Source organism: Phocoena sinus, chromosome 13 (assembly GCF_008692025.1).
Source record: "Phocoena sinus isolate mPhoSin1 chromosome 13, mPhoSin1.pri, whole genome shotgun sequence".
Taxonomy (NCBI): domain Eukaryota; kingdom Metazoa; phylum Chordata; class Mammalia; order Artiodactyla; family Phocoenidae; genus Phocoena; species Phocoena sinus.
In genome coordinates, this window is record NC_045775.1 from 84,646,509 (window position 1) to 84,672,787 (window position 26,279).

At 50.1% G+C, this 26,279-nt stretch overlaps 1 protein-coding gene and 1 pseudogene across 1 annotated transcript in view; both read left to right on the forward strand.

Annotated features, from left to right (window-relative positions):
* The window catches only part of NPAS2 (neuronal PAS domain protein 2), a 181,491-nt gene that overhangs the window by 118,726 nt on the left and 36,486 nt on the right, over window positions 1-26,279 (forward strand). Inside the window, 3 exon segments of the mRNA XM_032653019.1 lie at window positions 4,798-4,887; window positions 16,112-16,232; window positions 17,222-17,335. Of these exon segments, the coding sequence (XP_032508910.1) occupies window positions 4,798-4,887; window positions 16,112-16,232; window positions 17,222-17,335 (325 nt within the window).
* LOC116764414 lies at window positions 3,145-4,337 on the forward strand (annotated as a pseudogene).

Genomic DNA, 26,279 nt, shown 5'->3' on the forward strand with positions numbered 1-26,279 from the left:
GATCCGTTGATGTAAGTGAGGTGTTAAAGTCCCCCGCTATTACTGTGTTACTGTCAATTTCTCCTTTTCTGTCTGTCAACATTTGCCTTATGTATTGAGGTGCTCCTATGTTGGGTGCATATATGTTTACAATCGTTGTATCTTCTTGGATTGATTCCTTGATCATTATGTAGTGTCCTTCTTTGCCTCTCATGACAGACTTTATTTTAAAGACAAAAATTGGGGCTGAACTGAGACTTAGGAGACGGAAATTTCTAGAAAAAGAAGATTTTAGATTTGTATGGGTATGCTCTATGCACTTTCTTCTGCTCCCAGTGTAGACTCCCTAAAGCCAGTCTAAAGGAAATCATGCTAGATGAGTGAATTGGACCCCAAAATTAAGCCTATACAGCAAGTGGACCTTCTGGGTGAATTGCATCTTTGAGGCATATGGGAAACCCACCGACTAGAACTTTTGACTTATCTCTGACTGTTGCGGCTCCTCTTCTACCCTCTTGCCCCTCAGTAGACACAGGCTGGGTGATGGGTGACGGGAGCCTCCTGTACCTTCCCCATGATGGTTCCCACAGGACGATGCTCTCATTTTCCAAGATGCAACTTCTCCATAGTGTGGGTCCCATTCCAGCTGCATATCCCCCTCCTTTGTTCAGAGCCATTTCAGGGAGCATGAGGATCAGATGCCATGTCTTCATAACCAGGAGGTTCCTTTCTAAATGAAGATGAAACCCAGGACAGAACCCATCAGGCCCCAGGGAACTGCACTGCGGGTGCCGTCTGGATGTGAATCCCTCCTTCTTCCCTCTTCTCCCAGAAGAGCCCCAAACCAGACTCCATGAGAACTCATACAGTTATGGAATTTGAAAGAACAAAATGACTTGGTCGCAGACCAGCCAAGCTGGTTGAGTGTAAACTGGCCAAGATGGTGGCTATAAGCGTTGGAACAAGTAAACTCAAAAAAGGGAAAGCTCTTACTGACTGGCAACTAGGGAGTGTGTGGAATTTCTGAATTTTGTTCAGAAAAGCTACAGCCATCTCTTAGCCCAGATGTTGTCCCAGAGAAGACAAAAAACATTCTGTCAGAGCCAGGAATGGGCAGAAAGGGGTGGTTTCATTTCCTTCTGGTGTGCGGCAGGTATGAAACTCGGGCCGTTACGGTATCTCTGGCGTCCCTGAAGCTCCTGCCAAAGTTCCCAATGCAATAAGAGGGGCACATCGCTCTTCAGTCACGTTCTATTGAGTCCCTCTCAAACGCTGCGGGTGGGACTTCCACAACCATCGCGAGCATTCTCAAAGCAGTGACTCGGTGTAATTCTTGTGCATTTGACGGAAAACGCCGACGGGCGTTATCTTCCATCTATAAATATCTTCAGCTCTTTAACACCCACTCGCTTTACAACTTCAAGAGGGCATGGGCTCCCTGTGCTTTTCCCGATATTCTAATCTACTTTTTCTAAAATGGTCCAGCTGACGTCATCAACGGTGCCTCCACCTGTTCAAAAAAATTCACTTCCAGGAGCACTGCTACTATGATTTTTTTTTTAATTTAGAAAAATACTTAAGGGAAAAAGAAATAAAGTTCAGTAGGATGTACCTCTGTGTTCACCATGAGCCATAAATCTGATCCAGGATCTCTCCAGCTCAGCGCTCTCGGCATTTCGGACCTGATAATTCTTTGTTGTAGGGACATCCTGTGTGTTGTAGATGGGAGGTTTCAAAGCATCCTTGGCCTCTACCCGCTAGCTGCCAGGAGCACCCACCCCAGAATTGGCAAGCAAAAATGTCTCCAGACATTGCCAGATATCCCCAGGGGGGCAAAGTTGCTCCCAGTTGAAAACCACAGATAAATTCCAAGAGGATGAGGTCCACTTAAGAAACGTGCTTCAATATATTTTTCAGTCTTAAATCCTGCAGTACGTAAGTGTTAAACGGTAAATGACCCACATGTTAATCTTCCTGGTGAAAAGAACTCTTTCCCACTTTGGTGCGTGGTGATGGTGGGTGCCCTTCTCTGCACACTTACTGGACTATTTCCGCTTACTGCTGCCGTGCACTTGGCCACACCCTCCTACCCTGAAGGAATCCGTGCCCTTTGGCTGTGCAGATCTCAGTAACACCCTAGGAGGATATAGCTGAGTGCATACAGAATGTTTCCAGAACTTTCTAAGCACATATTTCAGTTTGGGTTTTTTTTCCCCCAAAGCGGAAAAATTCCCGTATTTGCAAATGCTATTTTAACAATACAGTCAGTGAGGCAACAGTGATAGTTTACAGGGATGGTCTGCGTGAGCGTATTGCGTCCTCAAACATTTGTTTCTGGGGAGGTGGACTTTGTTTTTAATCTCCTCCATCTCATCACTGTGCCCATAGAGCCAGTTGCCAGGATGACCCCATTCTCTGCTGAATAGAGTCTGAATTTTAGAAATCACCTTTCTCGTGTGTCTTATGAGAGCGTCGTGAGCACCTGATAAGGAATCTGAAAACAAAACAGTGAGTCTGTGAGATAACACGGACGGCCTGTATCTCTTCTCTCATGGGCACCCAGAGCAGTGCATCTAGCATGGAGCAGGCACTCAGTAAAAACTTCTAAACAGATGAATTTTCCGGTTATTTTGAAATACAGTTGACCCTCCGTGTCTGTGGGTTCCGCATCCGAGGTTGGTTGAATCTGAGAATGTAGAGCCCAAGGATACGGGAGCAACTCTCAGGGACTTAAGCATTCGTGGATTTTGGTGTCTGCGGGGGTCCTGGGACCAGTCCCCCACGGATACCGAGGGACAGCTGTTCTCATGGATCTGGTTGAGTTACACAGCACTTCCCCATCGGTCCTTACCTTTCACTTTGGTGGATTCACGTGAATGTTCTTTACAAACACTTCCTTCAGGAGGTCTTTATATGGCAATGGATGTAAGCAGAGGTCTACGCCAACCAGCAGGCACAGTGGTTCTTTTCTCTAACACCTCTGTGAGGTCTGCTATCCTTTAGTGAATGTTTACCAGTGAACTCAGAGTGTTATTGGGGGTAGGACAGGGACTGTAAAATATCACTGACAGCTTTTAATGGGTCACTGTGATAGTTCTGATTCGGCCCAAAGGTACGCTTATCATTAAAACCACTTAGGTACGGGGCCGTTCAGAGGCCGCCGCCATGCTCCCCTCCTTGCAGGAATCGCTGGATGGAGGTGAGCGGGGAGCGAGAGAGCAGCGAGGAGGGCGGCCCCACCGAGGAGCGGAGACTTAAGCCACTGCCCAGCAGCCACTACTGTGTCTGCAGCTACCGTGGAAGCAGATTGGCACAGCAGCGAGCGTTCAGTGATGGTGGAAGCCCAAGTGGCACAGATGCAGAAACTCCCTCCGGTGATGATTTCAGCCTCTCCTTGGCGGATGCAAATCTACCCTCTGAAGTGGAGGCAGAGACGCGCAGTTTCATCGCTAAGCGTCTTTCTAAGGGGGCAGTCTTTGAAGGGCTGGGTAGTGTTGCGTGAGTGGAGCTGAGAACTCCAGGTTACAGAGTCAGTTGTTACTACCGCCTTTTCCACAAGAAAAACTGCTTCACTAAACAGCAACGACGGACTCCGAACATAACTCTTGAGTATCTGGTCTGCTTTTTAGGAGGGTCTGAAAAAGAACTTGAGCTTTTCAGGCTTGAATTGGACAAGTCTATTCAAGGGCTGAAAAATAGCAGGAACTGTGAGGAAAGGGGTGGGGAGAGCCGCATACAGTCCTACCCGAGCAGCTGTTTTGAGGATGCGGTATGCCCAATCCAAAGGGTGGCTCATCTCTTTCAGAAGAAGCTTACCGTTCTGCTACATGCTGCTCTGAGTTATACTCCTGTTGAGGTTAAAGAATCAGATGAAAAAGCAAAAAGAGACATTCTCAGGCTTCTGAGTGTGGCCAGTCTCCAAGGCCTTATTCACGAAGGCACCGTGACGTCTCTGTGCATGGTCTCCACGGAGAAGCAGCGTAAGTCCGTGATCATCGACGCTAGTAGCTCCCAGCCTCAGTTCCACGGCGCAGGAAGCAACTGGTCTTGTGAGGATGGAATGCAGGCTTTTTTGAATGGTGCTGACGGAGGTAACCCTTTTCTTTTTCGGCAAGTCCTGGAGAACTTTAAACTAAAGGCCAGCCAGACAAGACGCAGATAATTTGAAGAGATTTCTCTGGCGGGCTGAAATGAATCATTATGCTTTGTTTCAGTGTTTCGTGTTCCCAAAGAACTGTGGTAGTGGAGATATCCTTCTGGAGGTCGTTATAGTGGAACACGAAGAAATGCCCAAAGCCGAAAGCGTGGTAGCTATCCTCAAAGGATTTATGAAAGAAACTCCTGCCCAAAGTTTTTGATCACATGTTTTGAGATGATTGTATTGTGAAGTTATGCAAGCCTTGGTGTTTGAAATTGCTGTTGTTATAACTGTCATAGGATTGCTATTTCAGATTATTTGAAACACATTCGAGATTTTTTTCATTTTGTACTTTTAGGATGAAGCCTGATTAGACATTTAAAAAAAAAAAAAAACAACTAGTTAGGTAGTTTCCATGGCTAAATTCTGTTTCATGACACCAGTAGGTCCCGTTTTTCACCAAGCCTTTTTGTGCTTTGCAAGCAGTTTGCCTGGGCTAGACAAATTCTGTGTAAGAAACCGCCTTGTGTGCCAGACAGGAAAGTACCGTGATAGTTGTGAAAATATTTGAAGGGTTACGAAATAAAGTTGGCATCCTAACCCGGGGTCCTTGGCTTCGGTGACCCTCTCGTCCATGAAAGCATGACTGAGGAGCCTTCAACCTGTTGTGTTTTCCGCAGGCATTAGACGGCTTCATCATCGCTGTGACGACGGACGGCAGCATCCTCTACGTTTCTGACAGCATCACGCCTCTCCTTGGGCATTTACCGGTGAGTTTCTGTTCTGATGGCCTTTGCCAGTACGTGTGATCCTCTTTCCTGGAGAGCCATTCAGACCTCAGAGCCGGGGCGCTGCAGGTGTGCGGGAGTCTGTGTGTGAGGAGGGTCAAGGAGTGCCCTCCACCAGGCCGAGGCCAAGCCTCGGAGGCTTCCTGAGGGAGGCGGGTGAAGGCCTGTGTCATCCTGGAACAAGCAAGACCTGGAACGGGGGCTGTGGTGCAGGTCCTCACCCTCCGGTGCCCCAGAAACCGCCCAGGAGCCGTGAGCCTACAGCACAGTTAGCAGAGCTCAGAGCCTTTACGGAGGCTGACAGACAGCTGCAAAGAAAGACAAGGTCCCCCTGAGAGCTGGTGGAGGGATGTGCACCAGACGGCTGGGGACAGAAGGGGTTTGGGGGTCGCTGGAGATGTAACTGAGATGCAGTAGGTTGTGACACGTGCTGGTGGTGAGGGTTCAGTGCCGGGGATGATGGTGGGAGGGGGGAGTGAGATACTCTGGGAAGATGTTGTTGGACCAGGAAGGACTTGAGAAGCAAGGAGGGTCTGGGCAGGAGGGCAGGCTCTGCCGTCCTGTCCCGGGGAGCCAGGTGGGGTGCGGAGAAGGGCGAGTGCCGTGTGGTCCCGGGCCCTTGCCCCCATCTCCCTCCCTCCCCCCAACTCCCTCCCTCCCCCCAACTCCCTCCCTCCCCCCAACTCCCTCCCCCCTCCCTCCCCCCTCCCCTCCCTCCCCCTCTCTCCCTCCTCCTCTCTCCCTGCCCTCCCTCCCCCTCCCTCCCCCATCCCTCCCCCATCCCTCCCTCCTCCCCTCCCTCCCCCTCCCTCCCCCATCCCTCCCCCCTCCCTCCCTCCTCCCCTCCCTCCCCCTCTCTCCCTCCTCCTCTCTCCCTCCCCCATCCCTCCCCATCCCTCCCTCCTCCCCTCCCTCCCCCTCCCTCCCCCTCCCTCCCCATCCCTCCCCATCCCTCCCCCCTCCCCTCCCTCCCCCCTCCCTCCCCCTCCCCTCCCTCCCCCTCTCCCTCCCCCCTCTCCCTCCCCCTCTCTCCCTCCCCCTCCCTCCTCCCCTCCCTCCCTCCCCTCCCCTCCCCCTTCCCCCTCTCCCTCCCCCTCCCATCTTCCATCACACTCCCTCCTCTCAGCCTGAGCCTTGCGGGCTCCCTGGTACCCCCGTCAGGATGCTCTGACTCACAGAACAGCACCCGGCTGGTGGAGGGTCCACCTCGGAGGGCCCCTCGGAGGCATTTGGTCAGCCTTCCATTTCCCACCACACCATCGTTTATTCCCACACAGACCCATCTGGAAGGAAGCTTGTACCCACCTGTGGGACTGATTGGGCTAAAACGTCCTCTCTTCTCTCTCCTCCCAAAAAGCCCCGCCAAACTGCTGAGCCCCCACCCCTGACTCCCGCACATGGGTGGACGCGCGGCCAGGACACAGATGAGGAGGGTGGCAGCTGCCTGGCCAGGTGATGCTGGAGGACCATGGTGGCCTCTCCCGAGCCGCACCTGCCCGGGAGCACTGTGGCCTTGCTGTGTGGGTATCTCACCCCCCGATCCACAGGCGGTGGTGACCCCAGCTTCCCTAATGGCCCAGGATTCCACATCGTCCTGGATCATTCTTTTCCTCAGAAGCCGCTCCCCACTCCCGTTGCTGCTGCAGACGACGCTGTGTGTAGATCAAAACCACCGTCCATGTTTTTCCTTTGTGGGTCACTGTGTGTTGTAGCCCAGAAAAGCATTTTTTGCGTTGCAAGGCAGATACCTTTGCATTACTTTGAATCCATCTGCCCTTTGTGGTTCAGCCCATTTCCAGGGTGCACGAGGCTGGTGGTTCTCTGCTCTGAGAGCCGTCAGAAGAGGCTGGTTCTCACTCAGCCCTAAGGAGTCGGGAAAACAGTTTCATCTTGATTTTCATCTCATGCTGGAGTAGTGATGAGACCCCATCAAATCAGCACAGCTTCTTTGGGCTGATCTGAGGAGGTGGGGCGCTTCTTTGGAGGGGGTTGGGTTTTGAACCGAGTGGACGGGATCGGGCAGTGGGAGGCGCTGATGAAAAGCAAACAGGTGTCAACCCCGGAATGGCCTGGAGTGTGGCTGGAGCTGTTTGGGGAAAGAGGATTTGCAGTGTTCTGATTTCTCCTCTTGGAATTACCTGATGACCCAGTTGCCATACGTGGCAGAGCGAACTTAGAAAGTTGGGGACTCTGATTCGAAATTCTCGAGCAACTCAGAATCACCTTTTACGAATTATTTTCTTACTCTGGAAGGGCCAGAGAAATGGCCCTTCCAGAGTAAGAAAATGACCCCAACTCTCATTTGTCAATGCCCGACCCATTTGAATGCTTATTAAGTGCCTGTCTGTGGACCCAGACACACACCGAGTCAGCCCTCACACTCCCCAGCGGAGGTGAGGCCAGGATGGACGATCTCCACATTTACTTGTAGCTTTTACCCAAACCGTCATCTTCTTCCCTTTTTACTTAGGATTCGCTGTATCCCTGCTAGTGGGTGGACAAGAAACTTCCCTGGTGCCCATTACACAGCTGCCCTGTCACCTCCACTTGACAGAGGATGAGACCAAGGTGGCCCAGCCAGCAATGAGCAGAGCAGGGCTGAGGCCCGGCCCACTGAGCACAGAGCCCAAACTCGCCACCACTCTACCTAGTGCTTTTCTGATGCTGAGGAGTTGGGTTGCCACTTAGGAATTCTGCTTTCAGTTTAGTTCACTTCAATTCAAACTTGCTTATTTCTCAGTACAAGCCCAGGACCTGTCCACAGACAATGCAGTGATTCAAATGGCCCATATGAGGTTCTTTTTTTTTTTTTTTTTTTAAATTTCTATTGGAGTATAGTTATTTACGATGTTGTGTTAGTTGCAGGTATACAGCAAAGTGAATCAGTTATACGTATACATATATCCACTCTTTTTTAGATTCTGTCCCCATGCAGATCATCGGGGAGTATTGAGTAGAGATCCCTGTGCTATACAGCAGGTTCTTATTAGTTATCTATTTTATGTATAGTAGTGTGTGTATGTCAATCCCAGTCTCCCAATTTATCCCTCTCCCACCCTTTCCCCCTTGGTAACCATAAGTTTGTCTTCTACATCAGTGACTCTATTTCTGTTTTGTAGATAAGTCCATTTGTACCATTTTTTTAGACTCCACATGTAAGTGATATCATATGATGTTTGTCTTTCCCTGTCAGGCTTCACTCAGTATGACGGTCTCTGGGTCCATCCATGTCGCTGCAAATGGCATTATTTCATTCTTCTTTATGGTTGAGTAGTGTTGCATTGTATATATACCACATCTTCTTTAACCATTCCTCTGTTGATGGACATTTAAATTGTTTCCAGGTGTTGGCTATTGTAGCTAGTGGGGCAGTGAACATTGGGATGCATGTATCTTTTCAAATTATAGTTTTTTCCGGATGTATACCCAGGAGTGGGATTGCTGGGTCATGTGGTAGCTCTATTTTTAGATTTTTAAAGGAGCCTCCATACCGTTTTCCATAGTGGCTGCACCAATTTACATTCCCACCAACAATATAGGAGGGTTCCCTTTTCTCCACACCCTCTCCAGCATTTAGTGTTTGTAGATTTGTTTGATGCTGGCCATTCTGACTGGTGTGAGGTGATACCTCATTGTAGTTTTGATTTGCATTTCTCTAATGATTAGTGATGTTAAGTATCTTTTCATGTGTCTCTTGGCCATCTCTGTCTTCTTTGGAGAAATGTCTGTTTAGATCTTCCGCCCATTTTTTGATTGGGTTGTTTGTTTTTTTGATATTGAGTTGCATGAGCTGTTTGTATATTTTGGAGATTAATCCCTTGTCAGTCGCTTCATTTGCAAATCCGTATGAGATTCTTTAAACCTTAAGGGTTTGCAATTTTGTTGAGAGATTTCACCTGTTAAGCCATTAAAGACTAATAAAAAGGTAGCCAATATTTATTGAGCATTTACTATGTCCCAGGCACTATTAAGAGTCCCTTCTATGCATTAATATGGCGAAAGCACTTAGAAGGTCCATTTTCCTTATACTGATTGGTCCTTATGATGACTCTAAGAAATAGGTACTTACTCCTGTTCACAGAAGAGCAGACCGAGGCACAGAGCAGCTGAGGTCCCACAACCAGCACGTGGTGCGGCTGGGATTTGAACTCGGACACTTTGACCCCAGAACTTGGTGCTCACCCACCACTCAGGCATCTACATGTGACAGGGAAGCTGAATGCTCTCTGGTGGGGTGGGTGTTGAGCAGAGGTGGGGTGAGGACCTGGAAGGCAATGTCCTGTCTCGTGGAAGAGGCAGCCATCAATCGAGGCATGGCCGGCAGAGACAGCCCGCTGGAGGCCAAGGGCCTCACAGTAGCAGGGACGCCCCCCTGTTGGCATCACGGGCTGGCATACCCTGCGTTGGGTCCCACCGTGCCCTGTGTGGCCAGGCTTTGGGGGACCATTGGCGATTTGGGGGGGTGGGGGGGAAGAGCAGCAAGAATTCCTTTCTTCTTCTAAGTCTGTCAAAAGTCTCAGTATCTCTCTGTGTATCCTTCCTACCACTAGAAACTCAGACACTCCAAAATTCACACGGTAGATTTTTGTACAGCAGCGTCCTGTTGAAAGATCCTTGAGCTTGCTTTTCCAGTTTGACAGAGAAAAGCTAGAAGAAAATAGCTCAAAGCAGAAAGTGATTTTAAGGGAACGTCACAACTTACCCGTGGTGGTGACGCCAGCACACTTCGGCATCTAGAATTAACACAGGCGGTCAAGGCAGAGACCTGCCCGGTAGGTGAGCGTGCTGATGGAGGAGACCCAAGGGGCGAGCGTCACACGCCTTGGACATAATTGGGGAAGAGTACGGCCGAGGCAGAGCCAGATGACACCCACAGCGGGCACGGTCTGTGTTTCCTGTTTGGACGTTGATTTTTTAGAAAATTTAACTTCCCGGATTGCTCTTCCGACCTGTCAATGAACGCGATGTTGGCCTAAGGAGCTGGATCACACATCGCTCGTCAGGCACAAGCCCTGTCCCCAGCCCCGAGCAGATACCCACATGCCCGAATGCTCACTGAATGAGGGACTGGGTTTGCAAGTGGGGCTCCTGCATGGAGAGCAGTTGCAAACAGCTTGGCACAAGTGGGCAGTGCCTCAGGAGTGAGAAATACAGGCGTGGATAACACAACTTCCCCCCACCCCGCCCCCGAAAAAATCTAAGGCACCGAGTGACTTATAAAGTTGGAGAAATCTACTCACCAAAAAAATACCTCTGTGTAACGCTGTTTCTCCAAGTAAAACCTCTGGCTGGAAGTACAAGGTCAAAGGGGACAGTGGGCCAGGTTCCTGGGTCAAGGGTCACAGCAGGGAGAAGAGGTCACAGAGGAGGAAGACAGAGCGCCTGGCTTATGACACCATGAAATTCAGCAGCAAGTCCCTGGCCGCGCAGGGCTTTCCAGGAAGCATCCCTCTGCCCTCCGTCACCCACCTGTCCTCACCTGCTGGGAGAACCCACCTGGTCCAGGTCAGCTTGTCGGAGGTGGCTTCATGTCAGGGCGGACCTGGGCGGATGCTCTGTCTAAGAGGGGCCCCAGTAGGGAGGTGTGGCTGCAGCTCAGGGTTGATCACAGGTTAAAAGGGTCCAGGTTGCCAGTTAGATTTGTTTGATTTTTATGTGCCTTTTGATCTTTCTGTATCATACCTGCAGAGTTATGTATAAAACGTAGGTTCCATTTTAAAACTAATGATAAGGTGAGCGCAAGCATACATGTAGCTGTCACCAAGGGTATGAAACAGAGCATGACCAGGCCTGCAGAAGCTCCTGTCTGCTCCTTTCCCATCACACCACCCCCTTCCGCATAGAGATGACCACTTCCACATCATCGTGTCCTTGCTTCTCTCTGCAATTCTGCCAACTTTTAATTCATCATTAATCACTGTAATTTAGTGTGACCTTTGGCTTAACTTTATGTAAACAGGGTCACAGGAAGTGTACTCTGGTACACTCTCCTTCACTCAGCTTTGCTAAGGAATTCGTGGTCTCACACCGTCCAGCGTAGCTGTCGTTGGTTTGTCCTCATTGCTGTAGGCACATGCTACGATCCCTGCCCCCAGGCCAGTGTGGAACTCTGAGAGGGTGTGTCTGTGGATGTCTGTACGTATTTCCTGATGAACATTTGCAAGCATCCTCCAGAGAGCTGACTGTGTGTAAGATCGCTGGGTTGTGGGGTAGGAACCCGTCACCCTTACTAGGTGATACCGAGTTGTTTCCGTGGTGATGGCACCACTCCACCATCCAGCAGTGGGGTGGAGAGTTCCAGCTCCTCCATTTCACCAGAACTTGGTAATGTCAGAACTGTCAGTTTTTGTCAACCTAGCGTGCGAAGGCATCTCACGGAGTCTCGATTTGCTTTTCTCCCAGTTGATGGTGTGACTGAGTGTCTTTGCATAGTTTATCGGCCATTTGGAGTTCCTTTTTCTGTGAAATGCTCTTTCAGGTATTTTGCCGTTTTCCTACTGGATTGTCTGGGTCTTTTGTGTAATGATTTGTAAGTGTTCTTTCCACGCTAGTCCTCTGTCGGGCATGGTTTTAATCGCGTCCTCGTCACTCTGCCCTAGGGTGACAGGGATGGCCAAATACACAACAGCCGATACTGGACAGGTGAGACGGCGTATTAACTGACGGTGTGTTAATCACGTGTACTTACGGCCCCAGGGAGGAGCGTACCGCGTGCCATGCAGGGACACACGGGGGCTGCACTTGGGAACAGAGTGAACAAGCAGGGGTGGTGTGGTAGTAGCAAGAGGTTGGGGTGCCCCCCTGGTTCCCACAGAGGATGTGATTGGCTGGCAGGGCACTGAAACCCACTTGCAGGATGAACAGTAACTGCGCCTGGTCCTCTCCACCCCCAGCAGTAAGGAGGCTTGTTTAGCCAGGGGACCTTATCAGTGGCAAGAAGGAACTTGCCGTCAGAGTGGGGAGGAGAACTTTGGTTGGTCCAGTCAAGGCCCTCTCGATTTTGCCAGACAACAAGGCAGCATATCACACTGACCCTTCCTTCCGGGCTTATACCACAGATCTGTGTGCCGCAAATATCTGATCTCGCTTTGTGGTTTGCCTTTCCCTCTCTTCAGGCTCTTTTGATGAACAGAGAGAGTCTTTAGAGTTGGTCCTTCTTCTACCTGAATTTATTCTTCACTCCTCCCGGGTCGGAGCTATTCTCCGTACTGTCTTCGGAAAGCATCCCTCTCTGGCCGTCAGTTTGATTCTGAATCTAACCTGAATCAAAGCAGATGACGTATGCCTCCCATGCCCCGGTCGTTCGGGAGCCCAGGGCCCTCTCTGCTTGCCGAGCCCAGTCCTGCCTCTTCTCTACATGAGGCTTCTCACCGATCCCCCTTCTAATCGTGGCCGACACAGATCTCCAGTCAGAATTGCCGGGGCCCCTTGGGGACATCCGGAACTGGATGTCCACACGGCGCGCTTCCAGCTCAGCCGGCCAGTCTGTGGACTCCGGTGCAGGCGCATTTAACTTTGCTGGTACGACTGCACCGGTGCTGTGGGTTCAAAAGACAGAGAGAGGAATATGCTTCCTGTCTGTTCACATCCGCCCCGGGCTGTCCCAGGGCCTCCAGAGAAAAGGTAGGAGAAGTGCTGTTGGGGATTTAGAGCAGGCATCTAGTGCAAAACTCAGAAAAGGGCCGGATTCTTGACAAAGTAGCCAAGGGCATAGCAATAAGTTTGGATGGAGAACCTCCCGCCTCCAACAGGTCAGTGATGTTCCTGATAAGGTGATTCAGCTGTGAGGATGGTGCCTTCCCTCCCTTGTCTCTGTAATTGCCATGATTTTAATAAACAGAGCTCAGCGCATTCAAGGGACAGTTCAGTTGCAGGTATAATTTACTCTCCTGTAAGCGCTAGGCTTTAAATTCTCAAAATATCATTGTTCGTGTTGGTTTCCAGCACATGGAAATGGCCTGATGGGAGTATAATAGCAAAGGCATAGCAAGTGCTTGTTCTTTGCCAGGTGTGTTCTCAGCCCTCCTCGTGTGTCAACTCATAATCCTCATGACCCCCGCCTCCCTCCAGTGTTCGTCTTTATTCTGTGCAGAACTTGTCACTTGAGATGCCCTGTCACCTGCCAACCGTGTCCCACAGGAGCAGCGAGGCCAGGCGGCCCCCCACCCTGCGCTCTGCCACCCCCTCCATCAGGGAAGTGGGCTTCTGACTGGCCCTCCGAGAAAAGACCATGTGGTGACGGAGTTAGCATTTTCAAGTATCTGAAATGTCTTTAAGAAGAGAGAGTACTGTCATGTGTGAGCATTAGTCATGTTCTAAAAAACTAAAGAGATTGGGCTTAAAATAAAGTCAAGAACATCAGAAGGAACTTGGAGAAAAAGCCAGAATGAGAAAATGGTAGCACAGCTAGTGGCGGGGGGGGGATTGCGGAGTATTTGTCCACAGAGATCCAAACAGGTGCATCCAAGCAGGGAGCCTGGGGACCCCCAGAGCCCCTCCTTCCACTCCTACCCTGCCCTTCCTCAGCCACCAAGCACATGCTTACAGCCCTGGAACCGTGGCTGCAGGAGGGGAGGGACCTGCCCCCTTTGCCGTGCTTCCCTCCGGTGCCGGAAGCCGCGGCTGGCACACGGCACCCTGAGTCGGTGTCAGTCGGATGGTGGTGTTGGCTGAGTCGTCTGGACACGGCCCCTTCCTCTGTGTCTCCCCTTCCCCGGACCTGTTCAGACTTCAACCACCTCTAGCCTGGCTCCTGTGCCCCCTTCCTCCCCAGGCCACTAGAGGGTCCGAAATACAAGCACAGTCCTGCCCACCTTCCTCCACGCACCCTAGCGGGTCCCCTGGCACACAAGCTCAGCCTTGACTCCTCTGTGGGCTGCTAGCCCCGAGCCCTACTGCCCTTCCCCACTCCTCCCCCACCCACGGTGCTGTCAGGGCTCCCACCCTCACCCCCATCCCCACTTCTGTGTGGGCTGTGCCCCTGCCTGGAGCACCCAGGCTGCCTGGTGAACACCGCCTTGTCCCCAGACACGCCCCCCCCCGCCCGCCACAAGGGTCCCTCCCCATGGGAACCGTCCCTGGGAGGCCCCCCCACCCCGTCATTTTGGGTTCTGCACCCCATGCTCAGAGTTCTCCAGGCGCCTGGTTTTCGCTTCCATCATAGCACTTGCCATGTTGTTCTTTCAGCTCTTCAACATGTTTTTCTTGAAGGCCAAGCACCATCTGATGTCAGGGGTACAGGGGAGAGGCAGGCAGGGGACACACGTTATCATGGGAAAGAACAAGAAAGCCTGGAGTTGTTTCCTACATGGTTAATGAACCCCTATCACGCCTGGCATCTGCCGTGTGCCCTTGTATCGGCCGCTGACTCAAAGCAGCCCGTGTCACCCTCACAGCCTCGTCATCTTCCCGTCAAGCAGAGTGCAGCTTGGAGGGCAGAGCTGGCTCTCACACTCCACCTCCAGGGCTCTCACCTGCCTCGCCAGCCGTCCCAGGGCTTACTACGTGGTCACAGATGTGCCCTTCCCCAGTGGGTACAGATGACACGGGCGCAGCGGCCAGAGGAGCAGGGGCAGTGGTCCTGTTCTGGGTGAGGGGCTGTCAGGGCTGCTTTCTCAGAGGAGGGGACTTCAAGGCCAGGACCTGAAGGCAGCGCGGGAGTTCCTGAGCACAAGCAGAGGGTGCGGGATGCTCCAGCCTGAGGGTGCAGCCTGAGGGGCCGCCCAGAGGAAGAGGAAAGCCGGCAGCCCGGAGGAAAGGCAGTTTGGAGGGCTGGAGACGGGCTGGGAGCGGAGGCTGTGCTCTGCTGAGCCCAACTAGTGAACTGGGGAGCTAAGGCTTCATCCCAGGAGCAGCTGGAAGCCCACGAAAGTTTGTTTTTTTAAAATATTTATTTTATATTGGAGTAGAGTTCATTTACAATGTTGTGTTCGTTGGCAAGGTGGTGACTTGGTCTGATACGGGGCCGCTGGCAGAGAGCAAATTGGACAGAGACGAAAGGTGATGTGGGAAGGCCAGTTTGGCCAGATCACTGCCCAGAGGACATGATGGCCTGGACTAGGGTAGAGGCCAGAGGAAAAGGAGTGAATGGATCTGAGGGAGTTCGAGGGAGGAAAATCTCACAGCACTGAGACCCTGTTTGGATGTGAAGACGACAGGGAGAGGTCAAGGATGCCAGCTGGGTGTCGGGTATGGGCAGGTGACTGCTTGACAACACCACACGTGGGGACAGAACACAGCGGGGGGAGGAGATAATGAGGACATTGGGGATGTATGTGGATCTGGGGTCCCCAAGTACATCTGGGAGGCAGATGGGATGTGAAGCCAGGACACCCAAGAGCGAGTTGCCTTGGCGTGCAGATGAAAGGGTGTGCACAGACGGTGTTTGAAGCTGTCGGAGGGGGTGAGTTTATTGAGGGATGGAGAAGTGCCTGTCTCCTCTCTCCCCACCGTGATCTCCAACCCGCACCGTCCAGTATGGGAGCCACCGGCCACACGTGGTGATTTAAATTTCAATTAAAATAATTAAAATTAAATACAATTAAAAATTCTGTTTTCAGGGACTTCCCTGGCAGTCCAGTGGTTAGGACTCGGTGCTTCCACTGTCGGGGCCCAGGTTCAATCCCTGATGGGGGAACTAAGAATCCTACAAGCTGTGCGTGCGGCAAAAAAAAAACCAACAAAATTCAGTCACACGAGCCGTGTTTCAGGCGCTCTGAAGCCATGTGGCTGGTGGCTTCCCGAACAGCCCGTGCAGGTTACAGACCATTTCCATCATCACAGACCGCTCTGCTGGATAACACTGAGTCTAGACTCCATTGCGTTTCCTGGCCTAGAGGTCAGAAAAGGAACCCATGGGCTCTTCAGGGGCCTTCATGTGCGTGGTTGGCCTCGAGCGGGGGCTGCCCGCCAGCCACGCCGCCCCAGCCAGGACACGGGGGTGTTGTCGGCACACGGGGCTCCAATGCGTGTTTGTCTGGCTTGAGTCTTAGTTCCTTCTCAAGCCCATAGGTAAGAGCACGTTTGCATTGGAACAGGTAAACCCTTTTGGATTACAATTCAAAATTACAGAGTCTTCACGGAAAATCAGATCTGGAACTTCTCATTTCAGAAACCGGTTCTGAATTGTCACGAAGTTTCAGCTTTTGCTTTTCATTTTTCGTCTTTGTGGAATGTGTGCCTTGGTTCTCTTTCTTTTCTTTTCCAGTCGGATGTCACGGATCAGAATTTGTTACGTTTCCTTCCAGAGCAAGAACACTCAGAAGTCTACAAAATGCTTTCTTCCCACATGCTTGTGACGGACTCCCCCTCCCCAGAACACTTAAAATGTAAGTTTAACTTCACTGGTTTTACGAGATAGAAAGATGAGAATGTCACTTCTGAAAGGAGGTTAGAATGAATTAAGAAGGGAGGACTAATTTTAAAAATAATTTTCCTTGTGACTCAGAACATTTCCAAGATCCTTAGAGGTATATTTTAAGTTCAAAGCTAAAACCGGAGTTTGGAATATGGAAGACGTTGAACTTTTATGCGGAAAATTTTAAAGCACAGAGCTTAAGAATAATAACTTGTTTTGCACGTAATACAAGAGATCCCTTTTTTTTCCCCACATGAGAGCCTTTTAGTAATAAAGTGTACAAAAATAAGTGAATAATCTTATTTTGGAGGACACTGTGAGGTTAGATTTGTATTTGTGATACTAAGTAACCAACTAAAAACTGAATACTTAGGTCAAAACTCCAAATTCTCTTCTGAGGCTGTCATCTGGTTATTTATATACATTTGCAGGTTTTATGGAATTTTAAAGTTTTTGTCAAAATTGGCGACCTGGATGGAAAGCTGGTCCGGTCACCTAATGAAACGTGTATTTTGACGGCAGTAGCAAAGGTGCCTTGTACTTACTCAAGCCTTACTCCATTTTCCGTGAATAATGTGTCCCATGGTACATCTGATTTTCCTTCAGAGCAAAGTGGAAAGATTAAATTAAGGAGAGCAGCTCTGAGCAGCTTTATTTTAATATACAGTATGAAAACAACCAGAACTAATTAAGGCCGACAGAACCAACCACAGACATCTGTGAGCAAATTAAGACTAATCGGGTCCGAGTATGGAATGCAAAACATCTATAAACTACAGAGGGGAAAAACCTGTGTTGCAAAGGTTATAAAACCACGTCTGAAAGTCAGTCATAATGAGAGAAATAGCCCGGCCATGTGTTGACCAAACCCTGTGGGTTTCACAAGATGCAACTTGTTTAGTCTAGAATCACTGTAGAGCTCTCATTCCCTGTTTCTCCTTTTTTCCTTTAATGGCCCAGCTGACAACGACTTAGAGTTTTATTGCCATCTTCTCAGAGGCAGCTTGAACCCAAAGGAATTTCCAACTTATGAATACATAAAATTTGTAGGAAATTTTCGCTCTTACAACAACGGTAAGCGTTCATTGTCGTATGATTGGGGCAGTGGCTTTTCTCATGCAAACGTGCAGGTAGGGGCGGGAGGGAGGGGCGCATATGTGCTTTCCATATTTGCATTTGGATTTCTGTGTTCCCAAGATGTGTTTTCTGTGCTCCTAAATGGTACCTCCCATTCGGGAAGAACACGCATCCCCACCTGTTTATGCCAGCACGTGACGTCCCCCTGAGACGTACCTTATTCATTTATTTATTTTCAGGCTAATGGAATAGTTCTATGCTGTGAGAAGCAACTTAACGGTTAATAAAGAACGGGCTCAGCCTACACACAGCCAAACAGGGCTTCATTGTGACATGAAGATCCCTAACCTTGGCTTCTGCATTTTTTTTTTTTTTTTTTTTTTTGCTGTACGCGGGCCTCTCACCGTTGTGGCCTCTCCCGTTGCGGAGCACAGGCTCCGGACGCGCAGGCTCAGCGGCCATGGCTCACGGGCCCAGCCGCTCCGCGGCATGTGGGATCTTCCCGGACCGGGGCACGAACCCGTGTCCCCTGCATTGGCCTGCAGACTCTCAACCACTGAGCCACCAGGGAAGCCCATCCGTTTTACTTTTGACCCAGGCAAAATGGGGATGCAGGCCTGATGCCAGAGATTCAGAAACACAGGTCCCAACACGCAGCCCCACTGGGGAGCCCAGCACAGAGTGGCCAGTCCTCAAAACCCACAAAACACCTAACTTTGAAAGCTATAACATTTCATAAAATAGCAAAGATGGGGCAGGGGGAATAGAAGGAAGTGTTGACAGGGAATGGTAGAAAGAGAGAAGAGGGGAGGAGAAAAAATGGCAAAGGGAAACAAATACAGAAAGGTGAGCCACGGGAAGGAGGGGGTGCGCCGGTGGGAGACACAAGGGAGTGGATGCTGGCAGCTGACCTGTGGTGCTTCGCTTGCTGTTGTTTAACTCTGGACCCATGGTCCAGTCTATTACCCCCGTCGGATGAGTCCCAGAGTTTCCACTAGAAGCAGCCAAAGTAACGGCACTGGGTCCTAATGACGGTCCCTGTTGTATGTTATTTGCGTACATATACATGCTTTGCTTAAGAGGCTCCAACTATAGGCTAAACAGCACGATCCTCCAGGCCCCGTGTTCAGGGCTGATGCCTGGATGATGGGCTCCTTGGCCAACTCGGGGCCCTTTGCGGAAGCTCCCCACCTAGGGCTCGGGGTGCCCGAGTGGTTGGGAGTGGTGGCAGGGCAGCCTTCCCAAGGGGGCCCCTAAATCTGGGCGAAGCGGGATGAAGCCGAGACCTGCCCTTGTCTAATCCGACTCATCTGAGAGGCTTTCCTGAACCTCATGAGACACGTGTGTAATGAACCACACGACGAAGTAAAGAAACTGACCTAAGGGGTACCTCGTGGAGAACTCAACGTGGTGCCAGCCCGGTGCTGTGGTTCCCTGGGTGAGGCAGCCTGTTACAATGCAGACTCTCAGATGTCCCTGGAAGATTCTAGTTCAGCACACCTGAGGGCGCGGCTGGGACTGAGCAGTTGGAAAACAACCTAGGGGTTCTGATGCAAAGGGTCATGGACTTTGAGAAACACTGCCCCATTGTAACGCTACATGGCACTCCATAGGAATTTTAATGGCACTCCTCTTGCTTGTGGTGCCAGGCACCTCTATCCTTGAATTAATATAAGCAGTGGTTTGGAATTTGCTTAAAATGTGTACTGTGGCCATAATGCCAGCTTCTGGGGTAGCAGCCCATCCCAGTTGGCCGCATGCAAGGAAGGGTCCCCAGAGTGCCGAGACTGTGGGAATTATGGGATGCTGCTCCCACGTGTCTCCGTGACAACAGCACACGCACTTAATGATGGGTACCGGGTTGTGATTGGCTGGTGAGCAGCGTTATCCTGTGAATGTACATTTCCACGACTCTCATTAAGATGCTACTGGGCGTCGCTTTGAAGCTTCCTGTCTTTTATCACATTTTAGAGGATTTCAAGGAAATAGGCAGGCTTCATTGTGAATACCTGAGACTTTTTTTTTTTTAAACCAGCAAGGCTTTATTTTCTCTTCAAGTTGAGACAATGTTTGTTTGCCTGAAAGGATGTGTGGAAGTTATGTGTGATTTTTTTTTTTTTTTTTTTTGGTGGGGGGAATTGTTACTGCTATAAACACACGGCATTGAAAGTGGAAGTTTTAAACCCAAGAGTTTAAAACCAGAGTGTCTTTGCAGAGCCTGCTAAACAAACCAAAGTTAGGGGAGCTTTCTTGAGACAAGAGTCTCCAAATGTAATTGTGGACAAACTGAACTATAATTCTCACTTGGATTAAAACAGCAAAAGGTGTCAGTCAGATGAGTTTCTAAGATGGAACCCTATGAAGTCACCAACATTCAACCATTTTTGGCCGCTAAAGTAAGGTTTAACATAAGAAATCATTCAGATTTGATTCTGTAGGTTTATTTCTCAATAAACGTGGAATGATGGGATCATAAAAATAGCTCACCTTTTAGGAGTGTTTCCTCAGTGCCAGGCCCTGGGCTCAGTCCTGACACTGGTTGTCTCTTTGAATCCTGGCAGCAACCTCATGAGATGGTCCTAATGGCGTCATCCCATCTTTTTTTCTTTTCTTTAATTGAAGTATAGTTGATTTACAATGTTGTGTTAGTTTCAGGTATACAGCATAGTGATTCAGTCTTATGTATATATGTGTATATATATGAATATATTTTTTTTTTCAGATTCTTTTCTCTTACAGGTTGTTACAAAATATTGAGTATAGTTCTCTGTGCTGTACAGTAGGTCCTGGTTGGTTATCTATTTTACATACAGTAGTGTATAGCTGTTAATCCTGATCTAATTTATCCCTCCCCCAACCCCCTTTCTCCTTTGGTAACCATAAGTTTGTTTGCTATGTCTGTGAGTCTGTTTCTGTTTTGTAAATAAGTTCATTTGTATCTTTTTTTTTTAGATTCCACATAGAAGTGATATCATATGATATTTGTCTTTTTCTGTCTGACTTACTTCACTCAGTATGAGTGAAGGTCCATCCATGTTGCTGCAAACGGCATTATTTCCTTCTTTTTTTATGGCTGAGTAATATTCCATTGTGCAAATATACCACATCTTTGTTACCTAGTCATCTGTCAGTGGACATTGACATTGCTTCCATGTCCTGGCTATTGTAAATAGTGCTGCTATGAACATTGGGGTGCATGTATCTTTTCAAATTATAGTTTTCTCCAGATATATGGCATCATTCCATTTTTTTTGAATTTTATTTATTTTTTTATACAGCAGGTTCTTACTAGTTATCCATTTTATACATATTAGTGTATACATCTCAGTCCCAATCTCCCAGTTCATCCCACGCCCCCCAGCCCCTCCGCTTTCCCGACCTTGGTGTCCATACATTTGTTCTCTACATCTGTATCTCCATTTCTGCCCTGCAAACTGGTTCATCTGTACCATTTTTCTAGGTTCCACATATAAGACCTCATTCCATCTTAACAGAGGAGGAAATTGATTCATAAAGGGTTAAGTCTCAAGTGCACAGGTGGGATGTGAGAGACCCAGATTCAGAGCCGTTCTAACCCTGAACTCATACTCTTAACCTCAGGCTTTGCTGCTTCCCACAGATCGAGGTGGCGATTACACATTTAGATGCAAACACAGGCCTCTCCCCGGCGCCTGGCATTCTGTTGGTCCATGATGTCTGTACCCGTGCACATCACGTGTCCTGTGCCCATGTACCAGGCTGTTTTAAGAGTACCCTAGATTTGTTTTAAATTAAATATGGTAAGACACACAGACATGGAAAGGACTGTGATGAAGAGGTTTATGCTTACAGATCCCTAGAAACGGTCACAGCACGCCATGCAGGGCCACACACGGGGGCACCAGGATAGGCCAAAAGCAGAGGGAGCTCAGGAAACGTGGGCAGAGGCCTCTATTATGGTTTCTGCAAAAAAGAGCAGGCGAGGCAGAGTAAGCAGGCTTGGGTTTGGCTGGTTTGAATAATTACAGCAGGCTGTCGGGTGTAAGGGCTGGTCCTGGCCCTGGGTTGGGGGGGGGGGGGGCGGGGATTAGGGCAGGTGGGTAGTGGCTCAGAGTACGAGAGCCTGATAGAGGAGAGGGTGCGGGGTGTGAGCTCTGGATGGGTTGGTTTTGCCTCCGAAACGTACACTGGAAGTGAGTTGTTTACTATCTCTAGGAGTTGTCTGACCCTGAGAGGAGCAGTCCCTCTAGAGTCAGCACGGCCCCAAATGTCAAAGCATCAAATCCAGAAGCACGCTTATTACACAGGCCACCCCGTGCAGCTTCCCCAAGGTCCCAGGCAGGCACAGGGTAAGGAGCAATAGGTAAAGGATAGAAAATATGACCGTGAACATCAGTTTTATTTTCTTTTTTTAAGACTTTTTTTTTTTTTTTTTTTTTTTTTTTTGCGGTACGCGGGCCTCTCACTGCTGTGGCCTCTCCCGCTGCAGAGCACAGGCTCCGGACGCGCAGGCTCAGCGGCCATGGCCCACGGGCCCACCCGCTCCGCGGCAATGTGGGATCCTCCCGCACCGGGGCACGAACCCGCGTCCCCTCATCGGCAGGCGGGCTCTCAACCACTGCGCCACCAGGGAAGCCCAAGACTATTTTTTATACAGCAGGTTCTTATTAGTTATCTGTTTTATACATATTACTGTATACATGTCAGTCCCAATCTCCCAGTTCATCCCACCACAACCCACCCCCGCCTTCCCCCCTTGGTGTCCATACGTTTGTTCTCTACATCTGTGTCTCTATTTCTGCCTTGCAAATCAGTTTTATTTTCATAAAATACCTGCTCATACTTCAAAGAACTATGCAGAAAACCCTCCTTTGGTCCATTACCATGAAAAGTCCTATCATTTCTGTAGGGCTGAGGAGTTTGAGGAGTGTTGTCTGATGTCTTCTTGTTTGATTCCTGTCAAGAGGAAATAATGGGTTGGAAAGGATGGGGAGTTTTACTCACCTGTGGACTCATTGCTCCCCTTCCTGGGCCCACACGGTCTGTGCCTGGCATATAAATAAGTGCCCAATGGACTCAGGTTGACCTACACTGAGGCTCAGTCCTCAGCCCTGGATGCACAGGTGGAAGGGGGCAGATCCAGGGTTCAGGCCAAAGACTTCTGACTTGTGGGGAAATAACGCCCTTCCCTGGGAGCTGAGGATGGAGCATGCCTTGGCTGAGCCCAGAGCACACTCCAGGGAAGGGGCAGCAGCTTCCTGGAGGGCTCCCGCCACTTCTTTGTCCCTAAATCCAAAGCGAAGATGAAATCCACTTTCGTACACACTGGGTAAACTGGAGTGTGTTACTTTCTGTTGCCCTGTGGACTGTCTGCACTGGCAGGCCTCTGGAGCAGTGCTGAGTGGTCAGAGAAGTTGACCCCTGGCCTCCATTCACTCCCCACTGACCCCCTCCCACCTGGGGTCTCGGGGTGCTGGGAGGCCAGTGGCCCCCTTCCTGATGTCTTTCCCAGGCCCCTCACTCGGGAGCCCCCCAAGAACTGTCGTTGACAACCTCTCCCGGCCTAGAGCTCATCTCAGCAACCCATCTGATAGATAGATGGGAACCCAGGCTGCTAAGTGCTGGCTGCTACCCCAAACTTACATCCACGGGAACCCATGGGTCTTAAGCTGAAAGGCCCCAAGTTAAATGTGTAGGCTGCAGGGCAGGGAAGAGAGGGTGGGACGGAGCCAGAGAGGAGACGCTTACACCATGTAGATGAAGATGCCATCAGCTTCACCTGCTCAGATCCGTCTGGCCCTATGACCCTGGGAGGCCGGGGCGGGGGAGGACAAAGCACCTTTGCCCTTGTTGACGGGCTTAAACTCTCTAATTGGATGTTTCCAGATTCACCCATCAATTGTGCCACCTTACCTCCCCCCCCAACACACACTCCTGGGCACTGGGACAAACACACCAACCATTGCCTAAATACTTGAGCGAAATGGAATTTCCCTACATCTGTATCCTTACGTCTTGGTCACTCCTTAGGATTCCATCATTTGCCACAGATGTTCTAGGGGACGGGACTTCCCATCTTTAACCTAGATTTTTAATCAGTGTGAAGACGTACGTGTCAGGAAATGGGATGAGAAAGTAGTTTTCTTCGAATTGTTTCACTTCGGGACAGTTTCTATCCTGCTCTGTGAAGCTTCCTGTAGGAATCTAAGCTGGGATGTAGAATCACATGTCTCATCCTGTCCCCATAAAAAGCCCACTCTGACCCCAGCCATGTGGCCTGGAGCCCCAGGGTGGACCACTGGTCAGAGCAGCCCCTGGGCCACCTCTGCTCTGCCCACTGTTTCCAGAATAGAGTTGAAACAAAATTACTTTATTTGGGACTATGTTTGTCTGCTAACAGATTTTTTTTTTTTTTTGAGCTTTCGAATAAATACACCCCCAACCCAAGTCAGGTAGCCCCAGCCCTACAGTCTGATTGGGAAGGAACCGTCCAGATGATGTTCACAGGCATAATGAACAGTCCTAAGAAGGGGCAGCTTGAAGGGGTCCTAAGAAGCCGGTCCCCGTTCCTCAAAGAACTTGGTGTCTGGAAGCAGGCTGTCCTCTCTGTGAGCCGACCTTCGCCCCCAGACTTGGATTTAAGTGTGCATCTGACTGAAATCCAGAAAGCAGTATTTCAAAAGTGGCTGGTGTGCTTCCAAGTAGGTCACCCTCAGCAAACATGCTGCTCTGGGCTTTCCAGAAACCACACACCAGAGGATAAAAGTTTCCCTGCCCTCATTTTACCTACTCACCTCTAACCACGCAACCAGATTTGAAATGCTGGCAGAAGTGGACGCTTTCCAGCTTTCCACCCTTGATGTTCTGTGGGATTTCCGTAGGTTGCCTCACGTTACGGCTTTGGCGTTTTGGGGTTTTTTTTCCCTGAGCCGAACTAATTGAGACGTCTCAGTGAAGGGAACCAACCGCACGCCCACCAGACCTCACTGGGAGTGGACATGTGAGTTTCGCCCTGAAGGACAGCTTCGTGGAGGGAAGTCTGATCTGTGTGTCCCAGGCCCCCGAGAGTAAGAAGCAGAGTGTCCCTGCCACCCAGACGGGGATGCGCGGCGTCCTTCTCCAGCCACGGCCATTGCTGCCAGATTAGATTGCAGAGGAAATCACGATCACAGTCAAGAACAAATTGTTACCCAAGGGCATCATTCCACATGAGCACCTGTTAAAATGGAGGGGTGAGGAACGGTCAGACCTTTATCAACCCCATCTTCCTGCTTGTTTCAGCCCGGGAGCAGGGAACTTTTGTCCGGCTTGTCCGATAATTGTGATAAAAGTGTGCACAAGATATCCACTTGGAGGAGGGGACGAGGGCCTGTAGGAAGTTCACTCCCCTGAGGATCCAGTAGTCAGGCCCTGTGGACCAACCGTCTGGGGGAGACCTTATCTGTGCCCTCACAAGCTCCTGGCCCCGACGAATACTCATTTTAATTGATGAATGCCAGGGCAAAGAAGAAATTCAAGTAAGACATGTATTTTCCCAGTAGGGTGATTTTTTTTTTTTTTTTTTTCTTCAGTCCAGCACATTGCAAACCCCCAGCTCCCTCGTGTGGCTCTCAGCCTTTCTCCGACATTGTTTTTTCCGAATGCCAAACAGAACTGGCAGAAAGGAAAGAAGAAGTGTGTATTACCCCAGCAAGATGGGTGGTGGCCCAGGCTAAAAGCTGCACGGGATTACCTCGCTGCCACTCTCCTAAGAGCCCAGTCACCCGGCTGGCTTTTCGCAACACACTGGGGGAAGGATACTGTGAAGAGAGAGAAAGAGAGTCTGGAAAGAGTACGTAGTTAGAGATGATTTCTCATGAAGGTGCAGAAAATTACTTTCCCCTCCACATTCTAACACTCCATCCCAAACATTTTGGACATTTATCACAAATGAAATTCAGGGACTTCATTCTTCCTTTAACAAACCTCCTCATCAACTGTTTCACGTCTTCCCAGACACCTACCGGATTTGTTTTTCGTTTGTTCCAAGAAGTGCAGAGAAAGCTATTTGTCACTCTCCTTGTGGACTATTAGTGTGTTTTCCTACAGCTGTTGCGACTAATTTATCAGCAGGCCATCTCTGATCAGAATACTCCACTGTGTGGGCCTGATGGCTGAACCGATGCTGAGGAGAAAAAGTTACCTCTTTCTCCATTTATTCCCAGTTTGTGCTGTTGGCTGACCTTCCCTGTCACCATCCCTGCCTCTCCCTCCATCTTTCCTATCCCTTTGGAAGCCCGTCCGTCCTCACACCCCCTGGGGTCTCCCTGCCCCCATGGTATCCTTATCTCCTCGTCATGACTGGTTTGGGAGCTCACCTCTGTCATCAGGCAGACTTGGAAGCCAGCCCCGGATGCCAAGTGAGACACACCTCATCATTCTTATCCTCCAGAGAACCTCTGGGATCTCTTGGTTTGGGGATCCTAAGAATGCCAGCCCAAGCAAAGTTCTTTGGGGATCTCTGAAATCAGAGGCTTCAGTGATGAACAATCTGGGAGTAAAGACGGGAATCCGTAACCCCGTAGACCCTTTAAACATCCTGTATCTCTCCAAGCACGAGGCCCACGACGGGTGCTTGACTGTCTTCCATGGAGTGCTTTGCAGCTGGTCCACATCCCATCTCACCCAGGCGTCCTTCTGACCGGTGTTAATGCATCAGGGGGCAGTGAGTCAGCCTGAGCCTCTGGAACCAGAACCGTGTCCGTGGGCCACCTTCCCACTGCGCGCCAGCCACCGGCAGTACCAGGCTGGGCTGTGGAAGGGAAGCCACCTTGGGGTCTTAAGGTCTGCCTGTTGGTTGCTGGCCAGGATCAGAAGGTCTCTTCCCGAACTAGGCTTTAAGCCGTGAGATGGAAGGTCATCTCGTGAGAGCATCATTCAATAAACACATGTTGGACGCCTGCTGTGGGTAAGACGCCCACGC